Source organism: Eleutherodactylus coqui, chromosome 3 (assembly GCF_035609145.1).
Source record: "Eleutherodactylus coqui strain aEleCoq1 chromosome 3, aEleCoq1.hap1, whole genome shotgun sequence".
Taxonomy (NCBI): Eukaryota; Metazoa; Chordata; class Amphibia; order Anura; family Eleutherodactylidae; genus Eleutherodactylus; species Eleutherodactylus coqui.
In genome coordinates, this window is record NC_089839.1 from 30,780,291 (window position 1) to 30,803,144 (window position 22,854).

The window sequence follows — 22,854 nt, forward strand, 5'->3', positions numbered from 1 at the left end:
TATCTGCCGCATTATCAGCGCCCCCTCTCCACTGCTGCTGCAGCTGTCGTCGGTGTCCTCCTGGTCAGATTCGCCTGACGTGGGGGGCAGGCTGACCTGTTCAGCTGGGATGCTGGGCCCAGTAGTCCCACCTGGCAGCGACGATTGCTGCTCACCAGAACACCCCGCTCGCCCATCCTCAGCACTGTCTGATTCGCCTGTGCTGCTGCTGGAGTGCCTGGCAGAGCGCTCTTTAATGCCGCAACTGCTCACAGACGCCATTTTGCTAAACCTTTCGTCGTTTAACAGTTTTTCTTTGAAAGGCCCGCTTCTTTGCAGAATCCTTTCCCTCTCCTCTGCATAAAACTCAATGGCCTCCTCACAGGCTTCAATCTGCCGCGATATGGCTAACTTCCTGGTGCGGGATCTGGCCCGCTCCGCATCATAGCGGGCAACGTGCAGCTCCTGCTTATATTTATTCAGCTGCCTCCCGACATGCCCAAAGTCCTTCATATACTTGGCAATGCGTGATGCCACATCCGTTACAGACTCGCCCTCCTTGCGATCAGCCCAACTTGCCTGCAAACGTTGTTTTGCCGCATGGTCCTCCACTCTCTTCCTCTGGCTGCGGGTCCTCTTGGGCTCCTCCAGGGGAGTCAGGGTGACATTGCTGCCACTCCGACCAGGTGTTCTCCCCTCCTGGGGTGCAGTCCTCCCTCCCCCCGACCGAGGCCAGAGGGAGGAGGTCTGGGACTCCATGGCTGGAGCAAGCCCAGCACCTGCAGCCTTTGCTGGGTAGGTTTTTCTCCAACTAGTGACCACACCCTGGATCCTGCAGAGCTCTCACACACCCAACCTTCTCCAGAGATGCACTCACTATTCTGGTGGTGGAGTCACTGTGTACATACATTACTTATCCTGTACTGATCCTGAGTTACATCCTGTATTATACTCCAGAGCTGCACTCACTATTCTGGTGGTAGAGTCACGGTGTACATACATTACTTATCCTGTACTGATCCTGAGTTACATCCTGTAGATCTTTTATTATAAAAGTGAAAAACATAACAATAAACAGAACATAAATATCGCTCACTTGGCATAAGACTGGAGGGACTTACCCATTAACCCCCGTTCCCCATTAAACAAAGACACCATACAACTATATGCTGGCATATTGTGGGTAGGCCACAGCCTTTATTTAACTGTATAAAACCTTTTAACGAATCCTCTATTTTTCTCCTTCCATGCCAAAAAATAAAATGTCCGATTCTAACGTCGTAAAAAACTGAGGCGTAAGAAGGCCCCTCTCGGCCTGAAAAAGCCCTTCCATTTCTTGCTGGCATGGAAGTCCTCAAATTCCGCCTACCGGCTGTGACAACTTCCTGTAACATGCATCCCCCCAATCCCTCTAATAATTCTCTTCATCCCCCCCCCTCAGCTCAGAGGGCGGGTGGGCGGGCGTCTTCACTCTTCTTCTCCCGGTCCAGAATGATCTTCCTCTTCCTTCTTCTTCCTCTAACCCTGCTAACTCCACCCCTACCACTTGGTCACTTCCTTTCTTCCTGACCCCTCCCCTCCAGTCCTCAGCATCTTCGCCAGTAAGCTTTGCTGCTATCTAGACTGGAGGGACTTACCCATTAACCCCCGTTCCCCATTAAACAAAGACACCATACAACTATATGCTGGCATATTGTGGGTAGGCCACAGCCTTTATTTAACTGTATAAAACCTTTTAACGAATCCTCTATTTTTCTCCTTCCATGCCAAAAAATAAAATGTCCGATTCTAACGTCGTAAAAAACTGAGGCGTAAGAAGGCCCCTCTCGGCCTGAAAAAGCCCTTCCATTTCTTGCTGGCATGGAAGTCCTCAAATTCCGCCACGAAGGATGCAGCATATTACTATGCTGCACTCCGCCCCCCACATGCCAGCAAAAGAGCCGACTCTACCCCATCCTGCAACCTAGATAAAAAGGTATCTAGCCCTATGTCGCTAAGGTGCACTCCGTCACCTCGCATCATCCCGCGCTCTCTTCTCTCCAGCTCCCAATGACGTATTGCTATCCCACCTAAAGCTCGCACATGCTTTGATATCCTAAAATTGACAGTCTTCCTCACTCTCTCGATGGCTTCATTATCTCTTGCCTCTCTCCAAATTCTTCTGGCCACGATGTCTGACCAAACGATTATGACCCTCTTAAAAAATTCCTTGAAACGAAAAATATCCGCTTTCATCAATGCTATCAACTCAGCCACCTTTATCTTCCCAAGATCATTTCCTCCAGCGTGAATAACTAATATCACTCTGTCATTCTTCCAGCTGCTGATTTTTAGAACCTCCTGGAGCAGCCTGGGCCATTGTAATCCTCTAATACCAAGCCAACGCACTTGCACATTAAGGCCTAAATTCACTCCAATGGGCCTATTTCTGGCTCTCTTTTCCGCCCAGTATACATAGGAGTGGCCCACCACCCATACTGTCCAATCCGACACTGTGAATAAAATAAAAGAACAAAACCAAAGCAGAAATCGCAACACCATAAACAATATTTATAGAACTCTCAGATTTGGCCGAACATATGACCGATATGCATCTGATTTCCAACGACCCACCTTCTTAACCCCCTCGATACCCATGCCACACGCAAAAGCGGACGTTGCCGCTCCGATCCTAAACGAATGTGATCCGAATTCCGAGGGGTTAAGGCCTAGCCTTCTAATGCTATTCCGCATGACCGCCGTGAATTGGTATTTAGTTAGGGGAAAACCCGACGCATGGCACAAAAACGGACCAGTCCCACAGTGTCTCTTGGCGAACTCCTTTACCAGTAACACCGGGCACCACTTTGTCCCCAATTTTCCCACTCTAATCCATTCTCCCATCCCGTATATGTCTGTCTTCGATCTTCTGACACCTATCTTAATACAGTCTTCGTCAATTACCACGTCTGAGAAAAACAGCCCCCCGGGCTTTGATTTGCACGACGATACTAACTCCCCGATGCGTAACGCGGCAAAAAAGGCGATGGAAAAAGCCGCGCGAAAAAGCTCTGCTTCGGAAGCATCCATGCAGACCGACTCCACCACGTTGAGGATAGCGTTTAATAACTCGAACGTGATAGGGCGCCTGCCGTCCTTGGTCACCCTGTCCTTCTTCCACCCTTTTATTATTTGCCCAAAAACGAAGTCCTTCGTCACGTCTCTTGACCCGTGTAAGCGCAACAAAAATGCTATAGCCGATAGTCGTTTTTTCGCCGCATCCGCTGATGACCCGCTTTTACGCATCGCGGACAGGACATCTAATGTTACCGCCCTTGCTCTTTCTTCTGTTGGAAAAATTCCACCCGCCGCTGCTAACCATTCTTTCCATACTTTGTTATATCGGTTCCATGTGGTACTTGTTACTGACGCTTTAACGAGAGCTAACAGCTCTCCTCTATCACTTCCCACAAGAAAGCAGGGCAACATACCCCCTCGACCTCCGCCGTCGGGTGCAGCTCCCTGAAATGTGACATCTGAAAACGAGAAAGAGCATCAGCAGTAGCATTCAAATATCCTGGTACATGTCTCGCTTTAAACTTAACATTGTGCTGTAAACACCGTAAGATCAAATGGCGTAATGCTGCCAGCACCAACGTTGAGGATGACGATTGCTTGTTGACTATTTGCACCACCGATTGATTATCTGACCAAAAACAAATATTACCGTTGGCCAACCTCTGGCCCCATATTTCCATTGCCACCACCAAAGGGAAAATCTCCAATAACGCTGTGTTTTTTATCCATTTTCTTTCAATCCATTTTTTCGGCCATGCAGCACAACACCATTGATCACCCAATATTACTCCGAATCCATATGAACCAGCTGCATCCGATACCAAACCGATCTCTTCATTCTGTTTCTCCTCCTCCAGACATATTACTTGACCGTTAAATGAACTCAGAAAAACTCTCCATATGTGCAGGTCTGACCTCATCCCTTTTGTCACCCTGACAAAATGATGGGGTTCCTTTACCCCTTTCGTTGCTAGTGACAACCGCCGGGAAAAAGCTCGCCCCATCGGAATGACCTTGCACGCGAAATTCAACAACCCTAACAATACTTGAAGTTGGTGCAGTGTTACCTTCCGAGAACTGCCCACCAACTCCACAACTTGGCGCAAACGCGCCACTTTTTCATCCGGCAAGTGGAAAGTCATTTCCTCCGTGTCGATTTCTATACCTAAAAAACCGAGCCTCGATGCGGGGCCAACCGTCTTCTCGTCCGACAAGGGGACCCCGGCTTTTTTCATCAAACTACGAAACGACGAAAGTAAAAACTCGCAGGCCGTCGAATTTGCCTGACCAACAAAAAGAAAATCATCCAAATAATGTGATACCGATGAGATGCCCGTCTCCACTCTTAACATCCATTCCAAGAATGAACTAAAAACCTCAAAATAATAACAGGAGATAGAGCAACCCATCGGTAGGCACATGTCAACAAAAAACTGGTCCTCGATGCTGCATCCCAGCAGATGAAAACACTGCGGATGCACCGGCAGGAGCCGGAAAGCCGATTCAATATCGGCCTTTGCCAACCAAGCGCCTTTACCTGCCTGTCTAACTAATGCAACCGCGCAGTCGAAAGACGCATAAGACACCGCCGCTTGCTCTTTTGATATTCCGTCGTTGACTGATTCACCCGACGGATAGGATAGGTGATGGATAAGTCTGAACTTGCCAGCTTCCTTCTTCGGAACCAGTCCCAAAGGGGAAACCCGCAAGTTCACGAAAGGCGGTTCCCGGAACGGGCCCGCCATTCGACCCAATTCTACCTCCTTCAGCAACTTCTCCATCACCAACTGCTTATTATCGCGAGCGGACTTTAAATTCTGGCAAAAAGACGCCGACGAAACTGGGGAATGCGGGATAAAGAAACCTTCAGCAAACCCCGCTCTAAGCAGGTTTGCTTCCAGTCTCCGTGGGTACCGGTCGAGCCACGGCTCCAGGTACTGGACGCTCACCGGCGTTCGCCCCTGTGCCGGGAACTCCCGTCGCTCGTTGGCGTCGGAAACAACGCAACGCCGTGTGCGAACCTCCGCAGACCGAGCATTCGTGCCGAAATTTGCACGATGCGTAAAAACGGCAGTGGCCTTCGTTGAAGGCCCAGCAAGAACCGGACGGTTTTGGGGCCGCAGCAGCCTGCTGTCCGCTGGCTCCTGCGGCCGATCCTTGAAAGCTATGTTTAACAGGTTTCTGCGCCAGGATCAACTGGATCCAAACGTCTGTCGCCTTTGACGCCCAACTGATCTGCTGTGAACCCGAAATTCTGCGACGAAAATCTTCGTCATATCGCCACCAAGCCGATCCCCCGTGCAACTTATATGCACTGTGGATCGTGTTGATGTACACGAGCAATTCCGGGCCCTTCTGCGGCTGCTGCTTGCACACTACATGTGCCAAAATCAAAAAGGCCTGTAGCCAATTCCCAAATGTTTTGGCTACTTTGGGTTTTTTCTCGCTCCCACGTTCAGTGAACCGTTCCCTGTCAACTGACACGTGTTCGACTGATAACAGCGACCAAATATCCACATAGTTACCATTTATAATTTTTGATACCACTTCGTTCTCCAGCCCCGCATCCAACGGGGCTACTCCACAAAACAGCGAGTCTGCTAATTTTAGACCCTCGCTCACCCCTGCCACCGAGGGCAGGCACCTTTGTCCTTGTGCTGGACCACCAACCTCGGGCGAGGCCGCCCTCCCCGGTTTATCATAGGACACTAGAAGCCCTTTATCCATATCATATTTATCCACCAAGGCTCTGAGAGCCACCATAAATTCATCCTTCCGGCTCGTGCCGGACACATTGTCCCAAACTTTATTTAACTGAAACGACTCACCCGCCTCGTTGACCTCCGGCATAGCCAAGGGAACGTTAGGGGCGGGCAGTGATGTTTGTTGGTACTCCCGTGCGTATCGTGCCGTGCCACTTTCTTGGGGGACACGCCGGCTCCTTGGGCTCCTTGACATTGTAGCCCCGCAGGCTGACATCCTGTTACCCGGTCTGCTCCGCTCTCCTTGTCTGATATCTGCAGAAGAAGCCGGTGACCGTGAAAACAAATTCCTCATGACCTGCATCTCCACCTCTCGGTTGCTCTGCCCTTCCCTCCAAGTCACCGCTTCTGCCTGATCACCCCGTATGAATCTGCTCCTCCTCGTCTCCTCTCGTTCTGCTGAAGATGATGAGCAGCTGCGCTCCTCGTGCGCCCTAGCTGTACGCCTGCTCCTTGCCCCCTCTACCTGCCTGCACCTATCCTGCCCTATAATTCTACCGCTGCTATGATGGGGGCGGCTTAAGCTATTGTGCGCTGCGCAATGCTCCGGGGAGTCCCTCTCTACACTGCTGCTGGTAGAAACCCTGAACTCCCTGCGCCTGGCTGAAAACACAGGTGGAGGCCCCCGGCCCCCCCGCGCTATGGCGCGAAAATTCGCCGCCTCTTCTTCGCTGTCTGCCGGCCTGCTGCGCGCTGGTGAGCGAAAATGCGCTGATTTTCCGCTCCCGGCGCCCGCCCCATACCACGCTGTGGTGCGAACTGTCGCTGTTTTTGAGCGATGAAATGATCGCCCCTTCCGCGCTGTAGCGCGAAATTCGTCCGCCTCCTCTATTCTGGTCGCTGCCCCCCCCCTGTCCCCCCCTAAGTGCTGGTGGCGAATATTCTGCCCTCTGTTTGACTGGCCCTTTTCGGTTCCCCTCCCTCCCCCCCCACTCTCCCCCCCGCTACTCGCGGCGCACGATGAGGGAGATGCACTCTCTGGCATCTCCCTCCTAACGGTCGCTGCATCTCCGCGGCCGGATCTATATCCTGTGCGCGGAACCCTACGCGCGCCTGCTGCTGCACGTGGCGATCGCTCCGGGACCTCGCTCCTTGGGACCTCGCTCCTTGTACTGCCGTCAGCCGCGGGGATACCTCCTCCCGTGCTGGACTTACCCGACCTGGACGCTACCGTACCTCCACGGGTAAGTGTTGTCCTCTCCGCTACCTCTGGCTCACCGACTCCCATGCGTTCCGCTGGTTCCGCCTCCTCCCTACCGCGCTGAGACCGCACGGCGCTGTTCCCTCCGAGTCGCTCCGGTCTTGGGCTGCTGTTCCGTCCGCCTCTCTTCGCCACCGGGCTGGGACTTAGTCGCGCTGGCGGGTTTCTTCTCCGGGTTGGTCTTCCACGTGGCTCCTCGCTGCTGGGCAAAACCGGCTGGCTGGTGCTCGCTCCTTCTTCCACCGCTGTCGTCCCCGAAAGGTCTTCAGCCATCTTCACGAGCCAGCTTGTGCCCTGGCTGGCCACCACGTCCTTGATCATCCGCATTAGCTCCTCCATTCTTCAGCTGTTCTGGGTCCGTCTTCACTCTTCTTCTCCCGGTCCAGAATGATCTTCCTCTTCCTTCTTCTTCCTCTAACCCTGCTAACTCCACCCCTACCACTTGGTCACTTCCTTTCTTCCTGACCCCTCCCCTCCAGTCCTCAGCATCTTCGCCAGTAAGCTTTGCTGCTATCTAGACATAAACATAAAACCAAAACAAATGATCACTTGTGGTAACTGTACTTTGCCTTACTTCAGCACAAAGGAACAAAAGCAAAAGGTCCATCTGGTCCAAACAATACACACCGCACACTACACCAACCTGCACTCCAAAACTACACTCACTCATCCTCACCAATACATATACGCTACATACTACATATAACAATAAACCCACATGTGAGAAAACATCCCTAACTCACAGGATCCAGCCGGAAATCCCCAAAAAAAAGAAAACGACTAATAACCGAAGCAATGATATAATAACAATAATGCAAACAATAACAAAGTAACAATAATAAGAAGAACCCAATACCCTTTTTTTTTTTTTTGTGTTTAATTTAAAAAATTTTTTTTTTTTTTTTTATGCCCACCACCTAAAGAATAAAACCTTACATAATCCTAAACTAACCCTATACCCAGACCAAACCACCACACACCCCAAACAACCCCCTACGGTGCAGCCTGGGAGCCACGCCTGCATCCCAAGTCCGTGCTCAATGTCTATGTCCAGGACGAGCCGAGCTGCACCGCATACACACACCCTGCCCGCCGCAGCCTGAGGGCCACGCCCGCACCAACAGTCCGTGCCCAGTGTTCATTGTCCGGGACGTGTCAAGCTACGGCTGAGGCATAAATCCCCCCCCTCCCCCCAATAAACCCCCACCCAACCTATCTAGAACCCCTAACCCTATTTACAAAACAAAACATATAACATATCTTATACTACACAACTACAATCCAACACTACATATTAATACCCGAAAGCCTAAGGTTCAGTTACCTGCAGCCGTACATAACTTATCTTTGACCGAAAACAAAAACTCTACTAGTGTCACACTCAGCCCTCCACCAGGACTGGATATGATAAGCCGGGCACCGACCAAAAAGAGAAAAACTATCCCTATAGTTAATCTGTCCCTACAATGTCCCTACTCCTTCCCTAAAACTTACCCTCAGAGAAACTGTCCCTACCTCTCCCTATTCTGTCCCTACAAAGACCCTAACAATAAGAAGACTGTCCCTAACGGAATACAAACCCTCTCCATAGGAGAGAGGCCTTAGTCGTGCCCAACCTCTCATAATCCAGAGAGCGCACCTTCACCAGGTCACCCAGGATGTTTCTATTCACCTTATCCGCGGGGAGGATTTTCTCTTCCGTCGAAACTAGACACCGTGCGTTCCAAATGTGAAACCTGACCACTAGGCTGACTAAGAATAAACTGCACCGGTCCCTGCCACCAAGGTCTCCGAATGCCCCATAGACCCATTCCGCATACGAGAGGCGTGCCAACCTGGGCCAACCAATGGAGGCTCCCACCCGTTTGTACACCTCTGTATTAAAGGGACACTGAAGCAGGAAATGCTCCATGCTTTCCAGTACGTTGCTGCACTCCTGGCGGGGGCAACCCCTATCCACCAGAGGCCTGCTCTTCAAGTTGCCCCTTACATACAGTCTCCCGTGGAAACAGCGCCAAGTCAAGTCCCAAAACTTCAAGGGGATCCTGTCAGAATTCAATAAACGTAACCCTCCCTCCAGGTCCCGACTTGGGCAGTCCTTGAGCGCCAGGGGCTTCTGGAAATGGGTCAACAGAACCCTCTTATCGAGGAGTTTCCTCGACAGAGTTCTGATCTCCCACATCCCCAGACCCCACCGACGTATCATCTTCAGAGCCACGGTAGCGTAAGCCGGAAGATGCCCGTGCGGCGTGCGAAGATCCTTCACTCGCCCTCCTGTCTCCCATTCCTGGAAGAAAGGCCGAAGCCATCCCCAACAGGAGAATACCCACGGAGGAGCCCTCTCTTGCCAGAGGTTGCCTATATTGATCTTAACAAAGGTGTTTACGAGAAACACCACGGGGTTGACCATAGATAACCCCCCTAGTCTCCTCGTGCGATATGTGACATCTCTCCTAATTAGGTTCAACCTGTTCCCCCACAACATTAGGAAGAACAGGTTGTAGACCCGAGTCCAGAGAGGCTCTGGCAAAATGCATACGCTGCCCAGGTAGATGAATAAAGGGAGCAGGTATGTTTTGATTAGGTTAACCCTTTCCCGAAGGGTCAAAGACCAACCCTTCCACTGGGCCACCTTCTGAGTGGCACCATCGAGCCTGACCACCCAATTTTGCATGGGGTAATCTCCCCGGCCAAATTTGATGCCGAGAACTTTAGCCGAGTCCTGGGGCACTGGAAGGGTGTCTGGGAGACTAAATGTAGGATCTCCCCTTCCTAACCAGAGGCTTTCGCACTTATCCCAGTTGATGCCGGACCCAGATGCTTCCGAGTAGCGATCCACCTCTGCCATCACGTACTCTGCCTCCCCCCTCGAGGACACAAAGACGGTGACGTCATCAGCGTACGCTGCCACCCTGAGGGTGGCTTCCGGCACCGCCCGATCCATCCCGACCCCCGCCATAGGCCCACCATCAATCCTCCTAAGGAAAGGATCAATGGCAAACACGTACAGCAAGGGGCTCAGAGGACAACCCTGACGGACGCCAGACCCAACCTCAAATGGGTGGCCGACCCAACCGTTCACTAGCGGGAAAGTCTCAGCCCCCGCGTACAATGTCTTGAGCCAATTGACAAACCCCACTGGCAGGCCATATCTCAGAAGAACAGACCAGAGGTACTCGTGATTAACCCGATCAAACGCTTTGGCCTGATCCAAGGACAGCAGGTACCCCTCCCAGTGACCAGCCCTACCCTGCTCCACTGCCTCCCGGACACCTAGAACAGCACTAAAGGTGCTACGGCCTGGAACAGAGCAATGCTGGGCGCCCGAGAGGAGCCGGGGTGCAAACTTGACCAGCCGATTAAACAGCACTTTTGCCAGAACCTTCCTGTCCGTATTGAGAAGCGCTATGGGACGCCAGTTCTCAATACGGCTCGAGTCTTTACCCTTTGACAGAAGGATCAAAGCCGACCTCCTCATTGACTTTGGGAGAGTGTCCGAGGAAAGACACTCATTGAAAACCTCAGTCAAGAGGGGACTCAAAAGGTCCTTAAAGGTTTTATAATACTCGGATGTTAAGCCATATGGTCCTGGCGATTTTTTGAGCGCAAGCCCATCAATCGCCAGTTTAACTTCCTCTATGTTGATCTCCTCTGTCAAAACATTAAGGGAGATGTCATCCCGTGGCTCAGGAACAGCTTCAGCCAGGAAAGCCGACATCACATCTCAATCTAGATCCCTCTTTCTCAAAAGGTGCTAGTAGAAGGATCTGACGACTTCCAGAATCCCTGATCTGGACCTGTTCAGAGATCCCGTACCGTCGACCAGTCCAGTGACAACTTTACGATTCACTGACATCTTGCAGTTTCTGTAAGGGTCAGGTGAGTGGTACTTCCCGAAGTCCCTCTCAAAAACCAAAAGATGCGTGCCTATTATACTGGCACCCTTTGAGCAAAGACTTCACTCTGGAGATCTCCTCGCGGCTACCTCCAGTCGAGACGAGATGTTCGAGTTTCCTCCTCAGGCCCTGATAAAGACGGTACTTACTCAGGCTCCTGAGGCTAGAGAGCTGGCGGAAGAACCTCGCCGCCCTGATCTTGAGCATCTCCCACCACTCTGACTTACTGCTACAAAGATCCAGTAATGGTACCTGGCTCTGCAGAAAATCCTCAAAGGACTGTCTTATCTCTGCTTCCTCCAGGAGTGATGAATTCAGCCTCCATAAGCCTCTACCCATCGGGGGGGTCTCTGCAACATTCAGGGAAAACAAAATCAGACAGTGGTCGGAGAATTCCACCTCAACAACAGATACTGGTGAAGAGATGGCTTCCTCCTTCAAATAAAACCTATCTATTCTAGACCTGCACTCGCCTCTATAATAGGTGAAACCCGCGTGGCCTGGGGTGTGCCGGATGTGGACATCCACCAGGCGAGCTTCGCTAGCTATGCTATTAAGCGCGACGCTATTATAAGTCAGCTTGCCTAGGGAGCCTCCCCTGTCACGGGTCCTCGTGACTGCGTTAAAGTCACCCCCAAAGATCACCTGCGGACTGGTAAAAAGGTACGGCTTGATCCTCATAAAGAGATCCTTGCGGTCCCGCTTGGTTTGGGGACCATAGATGTTGATTAGCCGAAGCTCTTGTCCCTTTATGAGAACAGCCAGGATCAGGCACCTCCCTATTTCTAACTCAATAACCCGTCGGCATTCAACCGCTGTGGTAAAAAGTACCGCCACTCCGCTATATGGCTCGGCCGCAAGAGACCAGTAAGATAGACCAGACCTCCATTCCCTCCATGCCTTATGCACAGCTGCCAAATTTGGCAGCCTGGTCTCTTGCAAAAACAAAATGTCAGCTTCAACGCGGCCGAGAAAATCAAAGGCCTCGAATCTAGCCATATCAGATTTAATGCTGGCAACATTAATGGATGCCAGCGTCAACGGAGTGGGTGCCGCCATCATTGGTGATTGAGTTAGATGGCTTTCTTTTTCCCACCCCCCTTCTCATCAGGGTCTGAGGATGACCCCTTGCCACGTTTCTTGGACACTGAAAGGCCCATGGCAAGGGGCTCCTCAACCTCGTCCTCCTTGCCACTGGGCTCTGGGCCAGCCCATCCCCTGGAGGTCACCAAAACCCCACAAGAGGAAGGCTCAGCACCCCCTGTAGGCCCCACGCTTGTCCTAGGCACCTCTCCCTCTGCCTCCTCCGAGGACGAGAGAGCTTGGTACCTGTTGGAGAGCCCAACAAGAGGAGAGTTTGGATTGCCTTCCTGCACCTGGCCCGGTGCAGGGGAAGATTTCCCTTCCCTTTTTTTCATTGTCTTGGAGCCCTGCTTGCGCTTTTTCTTTTGCCACTCATCCTTGCCCTCACCCACACTTTCATAGTGGGAAGAATCTGAATAAGTGGCATCCTCTTCCCTTTGGATCCTCCTGACCTCCTCATCCAGCTCCCTGTCCCCTGGAGCCTCAGCCACATGATTTGCGTTCGGAGCAGGGGCCAGCATTGACCCACCTGCCACCTGGGTTTCCACCAGCTCCCTGCCCCTTCCGCGCTTCTCTTGGCGCCTTAGCTTGGCTGCCCCAGCATGTTTGTTCTTCCTTGGCTCCTGGGCTCCATCGCCTCTGCTGGTCCCCTCCCCTGCAGAAGCAACCCCACGGCTCTCCTCCGCTGGGGCCCTGACCGCATTGGCAAAAGAGCATGGACAGCGACTGAATGGGTGACCGAGGTCACCACACAGGTGACACCTAATCTCTGTACAAGATGCCGCAAGATGACCTACCTCGCCACACAGAGCGCACTTGATGACGTTACAGGCTGCACTCAAATGTGTGGGGTCGCCGCACTTGTGACAGAGCTTCGGCTACCCCTGGTAGAAGGCCAAGATACGATCCCTGCCAAGGAAGGCCGCGGATGGTATGTGGGCCACCGAATTCCCTGAACGCTTAAGTTTTACCAAAAACGTCCAGGCTCCGGACCAGATGCCGTGTTCGTCCCGGTTCTTATTGGGCATATCCACCACCTCTCCGTACCGACTTATCCAAGTCATGATATCATAACAAGAGAGGGACTCGTTACGAGTCAAAACGGTCACTCTCTTGACTCCAGTCTGGCGGGTTACCACTTGTGCAGCGAAACCGCGCCAACCGGGCTTGTCCTTCATCAGCTCATAATTCCCCCAGAAGAGCTCCAGGCCCTCCGGGCGAGCAAAGCTGATGTCGAACTCAGACGTGCCGTAAGGATGGATCAGGGCATAGATGTCATTTGCCCTGAAACCCATCTTCAGCAGAAGCTCCACCACCTTACTCCTGGATGGGCACGCGTCATTGACGAGCCACATTCCTACGGCCAATGTCCTGCCCGGTTGTCGGCAGGGACCAGACGGTCTCCCCCCTTTGTTCTCGGAAGGCACCAAGACCATGTCTCTCCACCCAGAGAGACAAATCCACAACTCTGCCCTCTACATTCATCGAGCTCTCCCCCCTCCTCAAGGCCTCCAGGAGGCGCCGTTGCAAAACGCCGTCCCCAGAGCCCAAAGACAAGGAGGACGCATCCCCCCTCCCTCCAGTGGCGACACTGGCATAACTTCTACCAGCTGTTGTCGCCGCTGGAGGGGTGACTGGATCCTGACCCACCCCCTGACTACCCTCCGAAGTCCCACCCACCCGTACACAAGGTGGCATACTAGCCGGGGAACCGGGGACAGCTGTTCCTGCAGGAACAGGGGCAGCAGAGGTACCAACAGCCGCATCCATTACCTCACTCACATCTTTATTAGCTGCTGGACCAGGACCCATGTTACCTTTACCGTTAACTTTCTCTTTATGTGCTGAGGGCAAGTCCATGGCACTTCCGGTGGGTGGCTGAAGATGCACTTCAACATTTCTCTTGACATTGGTGGCTGTAGCTCCGCCCACCTTAGCCACTCTGGGAGTTGTAGTTCCTCCAACTTTCCTTTCAGCAGCAGAAGAAGGATGTTTACCATGTGTGGGAGGATCGGCAGACTCAGCCACCACCCACTGCGCCCCCTCTGCACCGGAAAGGCGCTTTAGGGACACAGGGGGGACAGCTAAGCCACCACCGGTGGGACCTGGTGCCGGACCACGCCCCCCTCCCACTGGGACGTGACTAGCAGCGCCAGCACCTCTGGACTGGCCGCGACTCTTCGCTTTCCCAACGCTCCTCTCCACCTCCTTTACTCCTCCATTCCCACTACTAACACAAGCGGGCTTGGAGTTTTGGGCCGCATTAACCCTCTCTTCCCCAGTCCCCTGCACCGGACCCACCACAGAGCCCGGGACTAGGAGCTCAGGGTTACCACCCTGGTCCGACTTTGCAGCCAAACCAGAGTGCTTAGTGACATAAACGAACTTTTCTTGAATATACGTTTTTTCCTTTTTCCTCCTCTTCTTGTTTGAGGTTTCTGGGGGCAAATCCTTTCCAAAGTAGCAGAACTGCAGCCTCTCTGGGGACTCCTGCAGCTGTATCTGCCGCATTATCAGCGCCCCCTCTCCACTGCTGCTGCAGCTGTTATCAGTGTCCTCTGAATCTGACTCGCCTGATGTGGGGGGCAGGCTGACCTGTTCAGCTGGGATGCTGGGCCCTGTAGTCCCACCTGGCAGTGATGATTGCTGCTCCCCAGAGCACCCAGCTCGCCCATCCTGAGCACCATCGGATTCCACCGAACTGCTGCTTGAGTGCCTGGCAGAGCGCTCTTTAATAGCAGCGCTGCTCACCGACGCCATTTTGCTAAACCTTTCATCATTTAACAGTTTTTCTTTGAAAGGCCCACTTCTTTCCAGTATCCTTTCCCTCTCCTCCGCATAAAACTCAATGGCCTCCTCACAGGCTTCAATCTGCCGCGATATGGCCAGTTTCCTGGTACGGGATTTTGCCCGCTTCGCATCATAGTGGGCAGCGTGCAGCTCCTGCCTGTATTTATTCAGCTGCCTCCCGACATGTCCATAGTCCTTCATATATTTGGCAATACGGGTTGCCACATCGGTCACTGACTCGCCCTCCCTGCGATCAGCCCAACTTGCCTGCAAACGTTGTTTTTCAGCATGGTCCTCCACTCTCTTCCTCTGGCTCTGAGTCATCTTGGGCTCCTCCAGGGGAGTCAGGGTGACATTGCTGCCACTCTGACCTGATCTTCTCCCCTCCTGGGGTGCAGTCCTCCCTCCCCCCGACCGAAGCCGGAGGGAGGAGGTCTGGGACTCCATGGCTGGAGCAAGCCCAGCACCTGTAGACTTGGCTGGGTAAGATTCCTCTCACTGCTGACCACACCCTGGTTCCTGCAGAGCTCTCACACACCCAACCTTCTCCAGAGCTGCACTCACTATTCTGCTGGAGAAGTCATTGTATACATGCATTACTTATCCTGTACTGATCCTGAGTTACATCATGTATTATTCTTTAGAGCTGCACTCACTATTCTGCTGGTGGAGTCACAGTGTACATACATTACTTATCCTGTTCTGATCCTGAGTTACATCCTGTATTATACTCCAGAGCTGCACTCACTATTCTGCTGGTGAAGTCACTGTGTACATACACTACTTATCCTGTACTGATCCTGAGTTACATCCTGTATTATACTCCGGAGCTGCACTCACTATTCTGCTAGTAAAGTCAATGTGTATATACATTACTTATCCTGTACTGATCCTGAGTTACATCCTGTATTATACTCCAGAGCTGCACTCACTATTCTGCTAGTAAAGTCAATGTGTACATACATTACTTATCCTGCACTGATCCTGGGTTACATCCTGTATTATACTCCAGAGCTGCACTCACTATTCTGCTGGTGGAGTCACTATGTACATACATTATTTATCCTGTACTGATCCTGAGTTACATCCTGTATTATACTGCAGAGCTGCACTCACTATTCTGCTTGTGGAGTCACAGTGTACATACACTACTTATCCTGTACTGATCCTGAGTTACATCTTGTATTATACTCCAGAGCTGCACTCACTATTCTGCTGGTGGAGTCACTGTGTACATACACTACTTATCCTGTACTGATCCTGAGTTACATCTTGTATTATACTCCAGAGCTGCACTCACTATTCTGCTAGTAAAGTCAATGTGTACATACATTACTTATCCTGTACTGACCCTGAGTTACATCCTGTATTATACTCCAGAGCTGCACTCACTATTCTGCTGGTGGAGTCACTATGTACATACATTATTTATCCTGTACTGATCCTGAGTTACATTCTGTATTATACTCCAGAGCTGCACTCACTATTCTGCTAGTAAAGTCAATGTGTACATACATTACTTATCCTGTACTGGTCTTGAGTTATATCCTGTATTATACTCCGGAGCTGCACTCACTATTCTGCTGGTGGAGTCACTGTGTACATACATTACTTATCCTGTACTGATCCTGGGTTACACCTTGCATTATACTCCAGAGCTGCACTCTCTGCTCTATGAGCCGCTCTGATGCTGTGCGACGCCATTACTTATCCGTTCCTCTCAGCTTCTCTCCGGATATTGGAGGATTTAATTTTAGTGTTTTTGGGAAGTCTAGGAGATAATTGCGGCTGCGTCTTGCGCCCGGCGTCCGCAGGAGGGTGTAATATTTTCCGTCTGCCATCATCATTATATTTATACTCAGAAAATAGGAAAGTCCCAGATGTGTAACGGAACAAAGTGCAGCTCAGCAGGAAGATGCTGCGGTGACCTCGACCCCTCGATCCCTGCAAACGCCTTCACTTGTGCTTCCAGGAGACTGATCAAGGCTCGACCCTCCAGAGCGCTGCTCTTGGTACCGCTCTGATGGTGACTGCAGCCTCATGTATGCTTTACTGAAGGACCCTTTAAATGACTCTCCCCACTAGTGCAGCGTTGCTGATGATGACCACACAACATGCAATCCTCTTACAATTTATTTGCTTTGTGCTCACACTGACATACGTTAAAGAGCTCCGCTCAAAGCCTTGGACCCCATAGAAGTTTTCATCCTGGGCTTTTTTTTGTCCACGAATATAATGCCAGAATTACAGTGAAGACTGACACACTGAGCAGTTGGAGAACAGAAGGGACTCTAAAATTGCATAACAATGTATTCGGCTTTCAGGATGTGTGAAACCGGATGGCCGCCGATGACTTGGATATTAAATGACGGCACAGGGACAGACGATGCTGAGGGACTATATGGTTAGTCCTTGGTGAAGAATAGCGACTAATCCAAACCTTCCTGTCAGTCATGGACGTCGTATGAGCACTAGGCGGCCACAACTGTGCTGCAGATGAAGCAGAGTTATGTCGGCGCTGCCTACATTACTGGATGCAACAGCCAAATGACAACATCAGCTCAGCTACATCTGATTATAGTTCTCCTACATCACACACGTCAAACACAAGGTCCGCGGGCCGCATCCAGTCTGACACCTCATTTTATGTGGCCCGCCGGCTGTGCAGTAGCCTAACGGGCATTCGCCACCCCAAGCTGCGGTCCGACGACGGCAGTGCAGATTCTCCTCTTCCCTGCGGTGTCAACGTGGGCAGTCCTGTATGCAACGCAGACGCGGTCACACTGCACTGCCGCCGCCCCTACAGACTGGATGAGTAGAATGCCTGTAGGAATGCTGCCCGGCTAGAGGCCAATATGGAGGTCGCCATTACTACTGGGGCCACTATGGGGGTCACTAATTACTAATAGGTCACCAATATAGCAGGCACTATTACTAGTGGGACCACCAATATAGCAGGCACTATTACTAATGGGACCACCAATATTGGGCACACTATTACTACTTGGGGCACTATTACAACTGGGACCACTATGGGGGGTACTACCATGTTTCCCCGAAAATAAGACAGTGTCTTATATTAATTTTTGTTCAAAAAGGTTTAACTTTTTTACATGTATAGCTGCCTGGAAACTATTTAAATTGACTTTTTAAATTAACTGTTAGCAGGGCTTAATTATGGAGTAGGGCTTATATTTCAAGCATCCTCAAAAAGCCTGAAAAATCATTTAGCATCCTCAAAAAATTCTGGAAAATCATGTTATGTCTTATTTTCAGGGTATGTCTTATTTTCAGGGAAACAGGGTATTACTACTGGGGCTACCTGTATAAGAGACACTTTCAACTGTGGTCACTATGGGTGTCACAATTATTATAGGGGCTGCTATGGAGGTCATTATCGCTACTAGAGCCACTACGGGGGCCTCTATTATTACTGGGGTCACTATGACGGTCATATACTATGGAGGTCACTATTACTACACAATCTTACATTACAATTGGCCCTTTGAAGGTAATTATAAGGCTGATGTGGCCCTCGGTGAAGATGACTTTGACACTCATTGAAAATGATGCGTTATTATAATGCGCAAGTTCTGTTCATTTCACAATCGCACAGAACTTGCGCATTTTTCTCTCCTATGTAAATACGACCCTAAGGGTCTATCGGCATTTTTTACAGTCTCCACTTATTTCTCGGGCTTTTTCTACTCTTTGCAGAATTAAAATTGTGTTGCTGGTTGGAAACTGTCAGCAAGCTCCTCCTGCTGATGGATCCCATCATGGATTAATTTCAACTCTCCTGCAGCTCCCCCACTGGGAAAATGAGGTACTACACAAAGCAGCTTGGACCCACAGAGCACTCACGGGAGCACACGATTATGTACTTATTCTTCTGTCTCTTCTCAGTATCATAACAGGTCCCTCAACAGCTTGGAAACCATCAGGTTTCCATGTAAAATAAGTGACCCCTGTACTGGGGAGATGTTATGCAGGCCACACATGTTGGCCATCACTGGAATTAGTGTAGGGATGAGCGAGGTAGGGCCAGCTCCAGGTTTACATGGGCCTTTGGGTGACAGTCACAAAAGACCCCCGTAGTAATTTATAAGTCCAGCTGGCCGCCTGAGTCATTTATAGGCCCCACTCTTCTCTCTTAGTAATTTATAGACGCTTCAGTGCCCCCTGAGACATTGTTAAGCCCCACTGCACCCCAACATTAGGATAATAAACATCATCCTCTGCCTTGGCCTTTTCTGGCCAGAATCATGCAGAACAGAGGCCATTCTGGTACTGTATTTATGTTACGAGCGTGGTTCTGGTACTGTATTTATGTTATGAGCGTGGTTCTGGTACTGTATTTATGTTATGAGCTTGGTTCTGGTGCTATATTTATGTTATGAGTTTGGTTCTCGTACTGTATTTATGTTATGAGCTTGGTTCTGGTGTTGTATTTATGTTATAAGCTGGGTTCTGGTGCTGTATTTATGTTATGAGCCTGGTTCTGGTACTGTATTTATGTTATGAGTTTTGTTCTCGTGCTGTATTTATGTTATGAGCTTGGTTCTGGTGTTGTATTTATGTTATAAGCTGGGTTCTGGTGCTGTATTTATGTTATGAGCCTGGTTCTGGTACTGTATTTATGTTATGAGTTTTGTTCTCGTGCTGTATTTATGTTATGAGCTTGGTTCTGGTGTTGTATTTATGTTATGAGCTTGGTTCTGGTACTGTATTTATTCTCTTAGCTGTTCTGGTGTGGCTACGCTGCTATCTTCCTGCTTTTTGCACAAGCATTATACAGGCAGATTGCCTATCGGTACATTATATGTAGCTTTTATTTATGACAGGGGTGGGGAGCCACAAAGTGAAATTCAACACTGGGTGCCACCTAACCTGAGATCAGCACTGCTCCTGGATCTCACTGCTTCTTTGTCACATGATCATTTATGATCATTTATCCTTGTTGACTCTTATGAAAGAACACGTTAACGAAGGGCCCCTGTGGGTCCAGAGGATGTGAGGACAAACCCACAGACAAGAACTGCATGTCTTCCTCCAGTGTTCTGGGTCGGCTGTCAACAACCTGAGATAATCAGGTTATAATGTGACCCGCGATCCTGCAGAAAGAACATCTCCTCTGGGATCTAATGAGGTGAAAGAATTAAAGGGGAGGAGCCGACAACTTCAAAGAACGAAAGGGGAGGAGCCGACAACGTCAAAGAACGAAAGGGGAGGAGCCGACAACTTCACAGGTCACATAGTTGTCAAGGATCAAACCATTACAAGGAAACAGGTGGAGCTGAGAAGTTCCAAACATGGATGGTTGTCATTGGTCAGCAAGGAAGCAGGTGGAGCTGACAACCGTAACAGGTCATTGGTAACTAGCAACCAGCGTGCAACTGGTTGTCAGGCCAGTCCCCTTCGGTGTCGCTTCGTGACGCTGTGGCATATATATGGGCACCCTGCCTCACTTCTTCCGTCTCAAATCGCTGCTGCGTTATAATTAAGACCTTATATAAGACCCGTAGTAACGATCTGTCCCAATTAACACCCCACAGCCTCCGCTCTGTCACGCTGATCATGACGTCTGCTCAGCTGCTGAGTGCAACCAGGACTGCAAATGTAAACATGTAGAGATGTAGCAGAGTTGAATTTGTCATAAGGCTGCACTGATGGTGGACTGTAGTGCCTCTCGGATGCAGATAATGCAGGAGATAAACCTGCAGTCCTATGTAAAGCCATACATCATCAACCGTTGTTTCGGCTCTGCTACATCAATTACATGTGTATTGGTAATGGATTGCGTTGCAGCATTTAAATGGCCGGTATAAGTGGATTAAATGCAAAATTTGAGGCGCCCGTTTAAGAAACCGACTTCAGTGTGCGCTCACAGTTCATATAATAGAATGTATGTGCCGCTGGGGACCGACTCAAAGGGGGCCAATACTTCGGCAAATGTACAAATGTACACATGTGATATTGTTACCATATATACGGGGATGTACACGTGATATTGTTACCATATATACAGGGATGTACACATGTGATATTGTTACCGTATATACGGGGATGTACACATGTGATATTGTTACCGTATATCCGGGGATGTACACATGTGATATTGTTACCGTATATACGGGGATGTACACATGTGATATTGTTACCATATATACAGGGATGTACACATGTGATATTGTTACCTTATATACAGGGATGTACACATGTGATATTGTTACCGTATATACGGGGATGTACACACGTGATATTGTTACCATATATACGGGGAAGTACACATGTGATATTGTTACCGTATATCCGGGGATGTACACATGTGATATTGTTACCGTATATCCGGGGATGTACACATGTGATATTGTTACCGTATATCCGGGGATGTACACATGTGATATTGTTACCATATATACGGGGATGTACACATGTGATATTGTTACCATATATACAGGGATGTACACATATATGATATTGTTACCGTATATACAGGGATGTACACATGTGATATTGTTACCGTATATACGGGGATGTACACATGTGATATTGTTACCGTATATACGGGGATGTACACATGTGATATTGTTACCGTATATACGGGGATGTACACATGTGATATTGTTACCATATATACGGGGATGTACACGTGATATTGTTACCATATATACAGGGATGTACACATGTGATATTGTTACCATATATACAGGGATGTACACATGTGATATTGTTACCTTATATACAGGGATGTACACATGTGATATTGTTACCATATATACGGGGATGTACACATGTGATATTGTTACCATATATCCGGGGATGTACACATGTGATATTGTTACCGTATATCCGGGGATGTACACATGTGATATTGTTACCATATATACGGGGATGTACACATGTGATATTGTTACAGTATATACAGGGATGTACACATGTGATATTGTTACAGTACATACAGGGATGTACACATGTGATATTGTTACCATATATACAAGGATGTACACAAGTGATATTGTTACCTTATATACAGGGATGTACACATGTGATATTGTTACCGTATGTACAGGGATGTACACATGTGATATTGTTACCGTATATACGGGGATGTACACATGTGATATTGTTACCATATATACGGGGATGTACACATGTGATATTGTTACCTTATATACAGGGATGTACACATGTGATATTGTTACAGTATATACAGGGATGTACACATGTGATATTGTTACAGTATATACAGGGATGTACACATGTGATATTGTTACCATATATACAAGGATGTACACATGTGATATTGTTACCTTATATACAGGGATGTACACATGTGATATTGTTACCGTATATACAGGGATGTACACATGTGATATTGTTACCGTATATACGGGGATGTACACATGTGATATTGTTACCGTATATACGGGGATGTACACACATGATATTGTTACCATATATACGGGGATGTACACATGTGATATTGTTACCATATTTACAGGGATGTACACATATATGATATTGTTACCGTATATACAGGGATGTACACATGTGATATTGTTACCGTATATACGGGGATGTACACATGTGATATTGTTACCATATATACGGGGATGTACACATGTGATATTGTTACCATATATCCGGGGATGTACACATGTGATATGGTTACCGTATATACGGGGATGTACACATGTGATATTGTTACCATATATACAGGGATGTACACATGTGATATTGTTACCTTATATACAGGGATGTACACATGTGATATTGTTACCGTATATACGGGGATGTACACACGTGATATTGTTACCATATATACGGGGAAGTACACATGTGATATTGTTACCGTATATCCGGGGATGTACACATGTGATATTGTTACCGTATATCCGGGGATGTACACATGTAATATTGTTACCGTATATCCGGGGATGTACACATGTGATATTGTTACCGTATATCCGGGGATGTACACATGTGATATTGTTACCATATATACAGGGATGTACACATATATGATATTGTTACCGTATATACAGGGATGTACACATGTGATATTGTTACCGTATATACGGGG

At 49.3% G+C, this 22,854-nt stretch overlaps 1 protein-coding gene across 3 annotated transcripts; it reads right to left on the reverse strand.

Annotated features, from left to right (window-relative positions):
- Positions 1 to 1,146: 1,146 nt before the first annotated feature.
- LOC136620572 (uncharacterized) lies at positions 1,147 to 7,502 on the reverse strand. Of its 3 annotated transcripts, XM_066595419.1 has the most exons (4): positions 6,975 to 7,502; positions 5,865 to 6,053; positions 3,450 to 3,494; positions 1,147 to 2,471 (listed from the first exon to the last, which is right to left on the reverse strand). In XM_066595419.1, the coding sequence occupies exons 1-4, from the start codon at positions 7,336 to 7,338 to the stop codon at positions 1,882 to 1,884; spliced, it is 1,188 nt and encodes a 395-aa protein (XP_066451516.1). In that variant the 5' UTR covers positions 7,339 to 7,502; the 3' UTR covers positions 1,147 to 1,881. The 3 variants fall into 3 exon arrangements, 2 of the variants coding, with proteins under 2 accessions (XP_066451516.1, XP_066451515.1); XR_010791155.1 differs by having other exon boundaries at positions 3,450 to 6,053; XM_066595418.1 differs by having other exon boundaries at positions 1,147 to 3,494.
- Between the last annotated feature and the right edge of the window lie 15,352 nt (positions 7,503 to 22,854).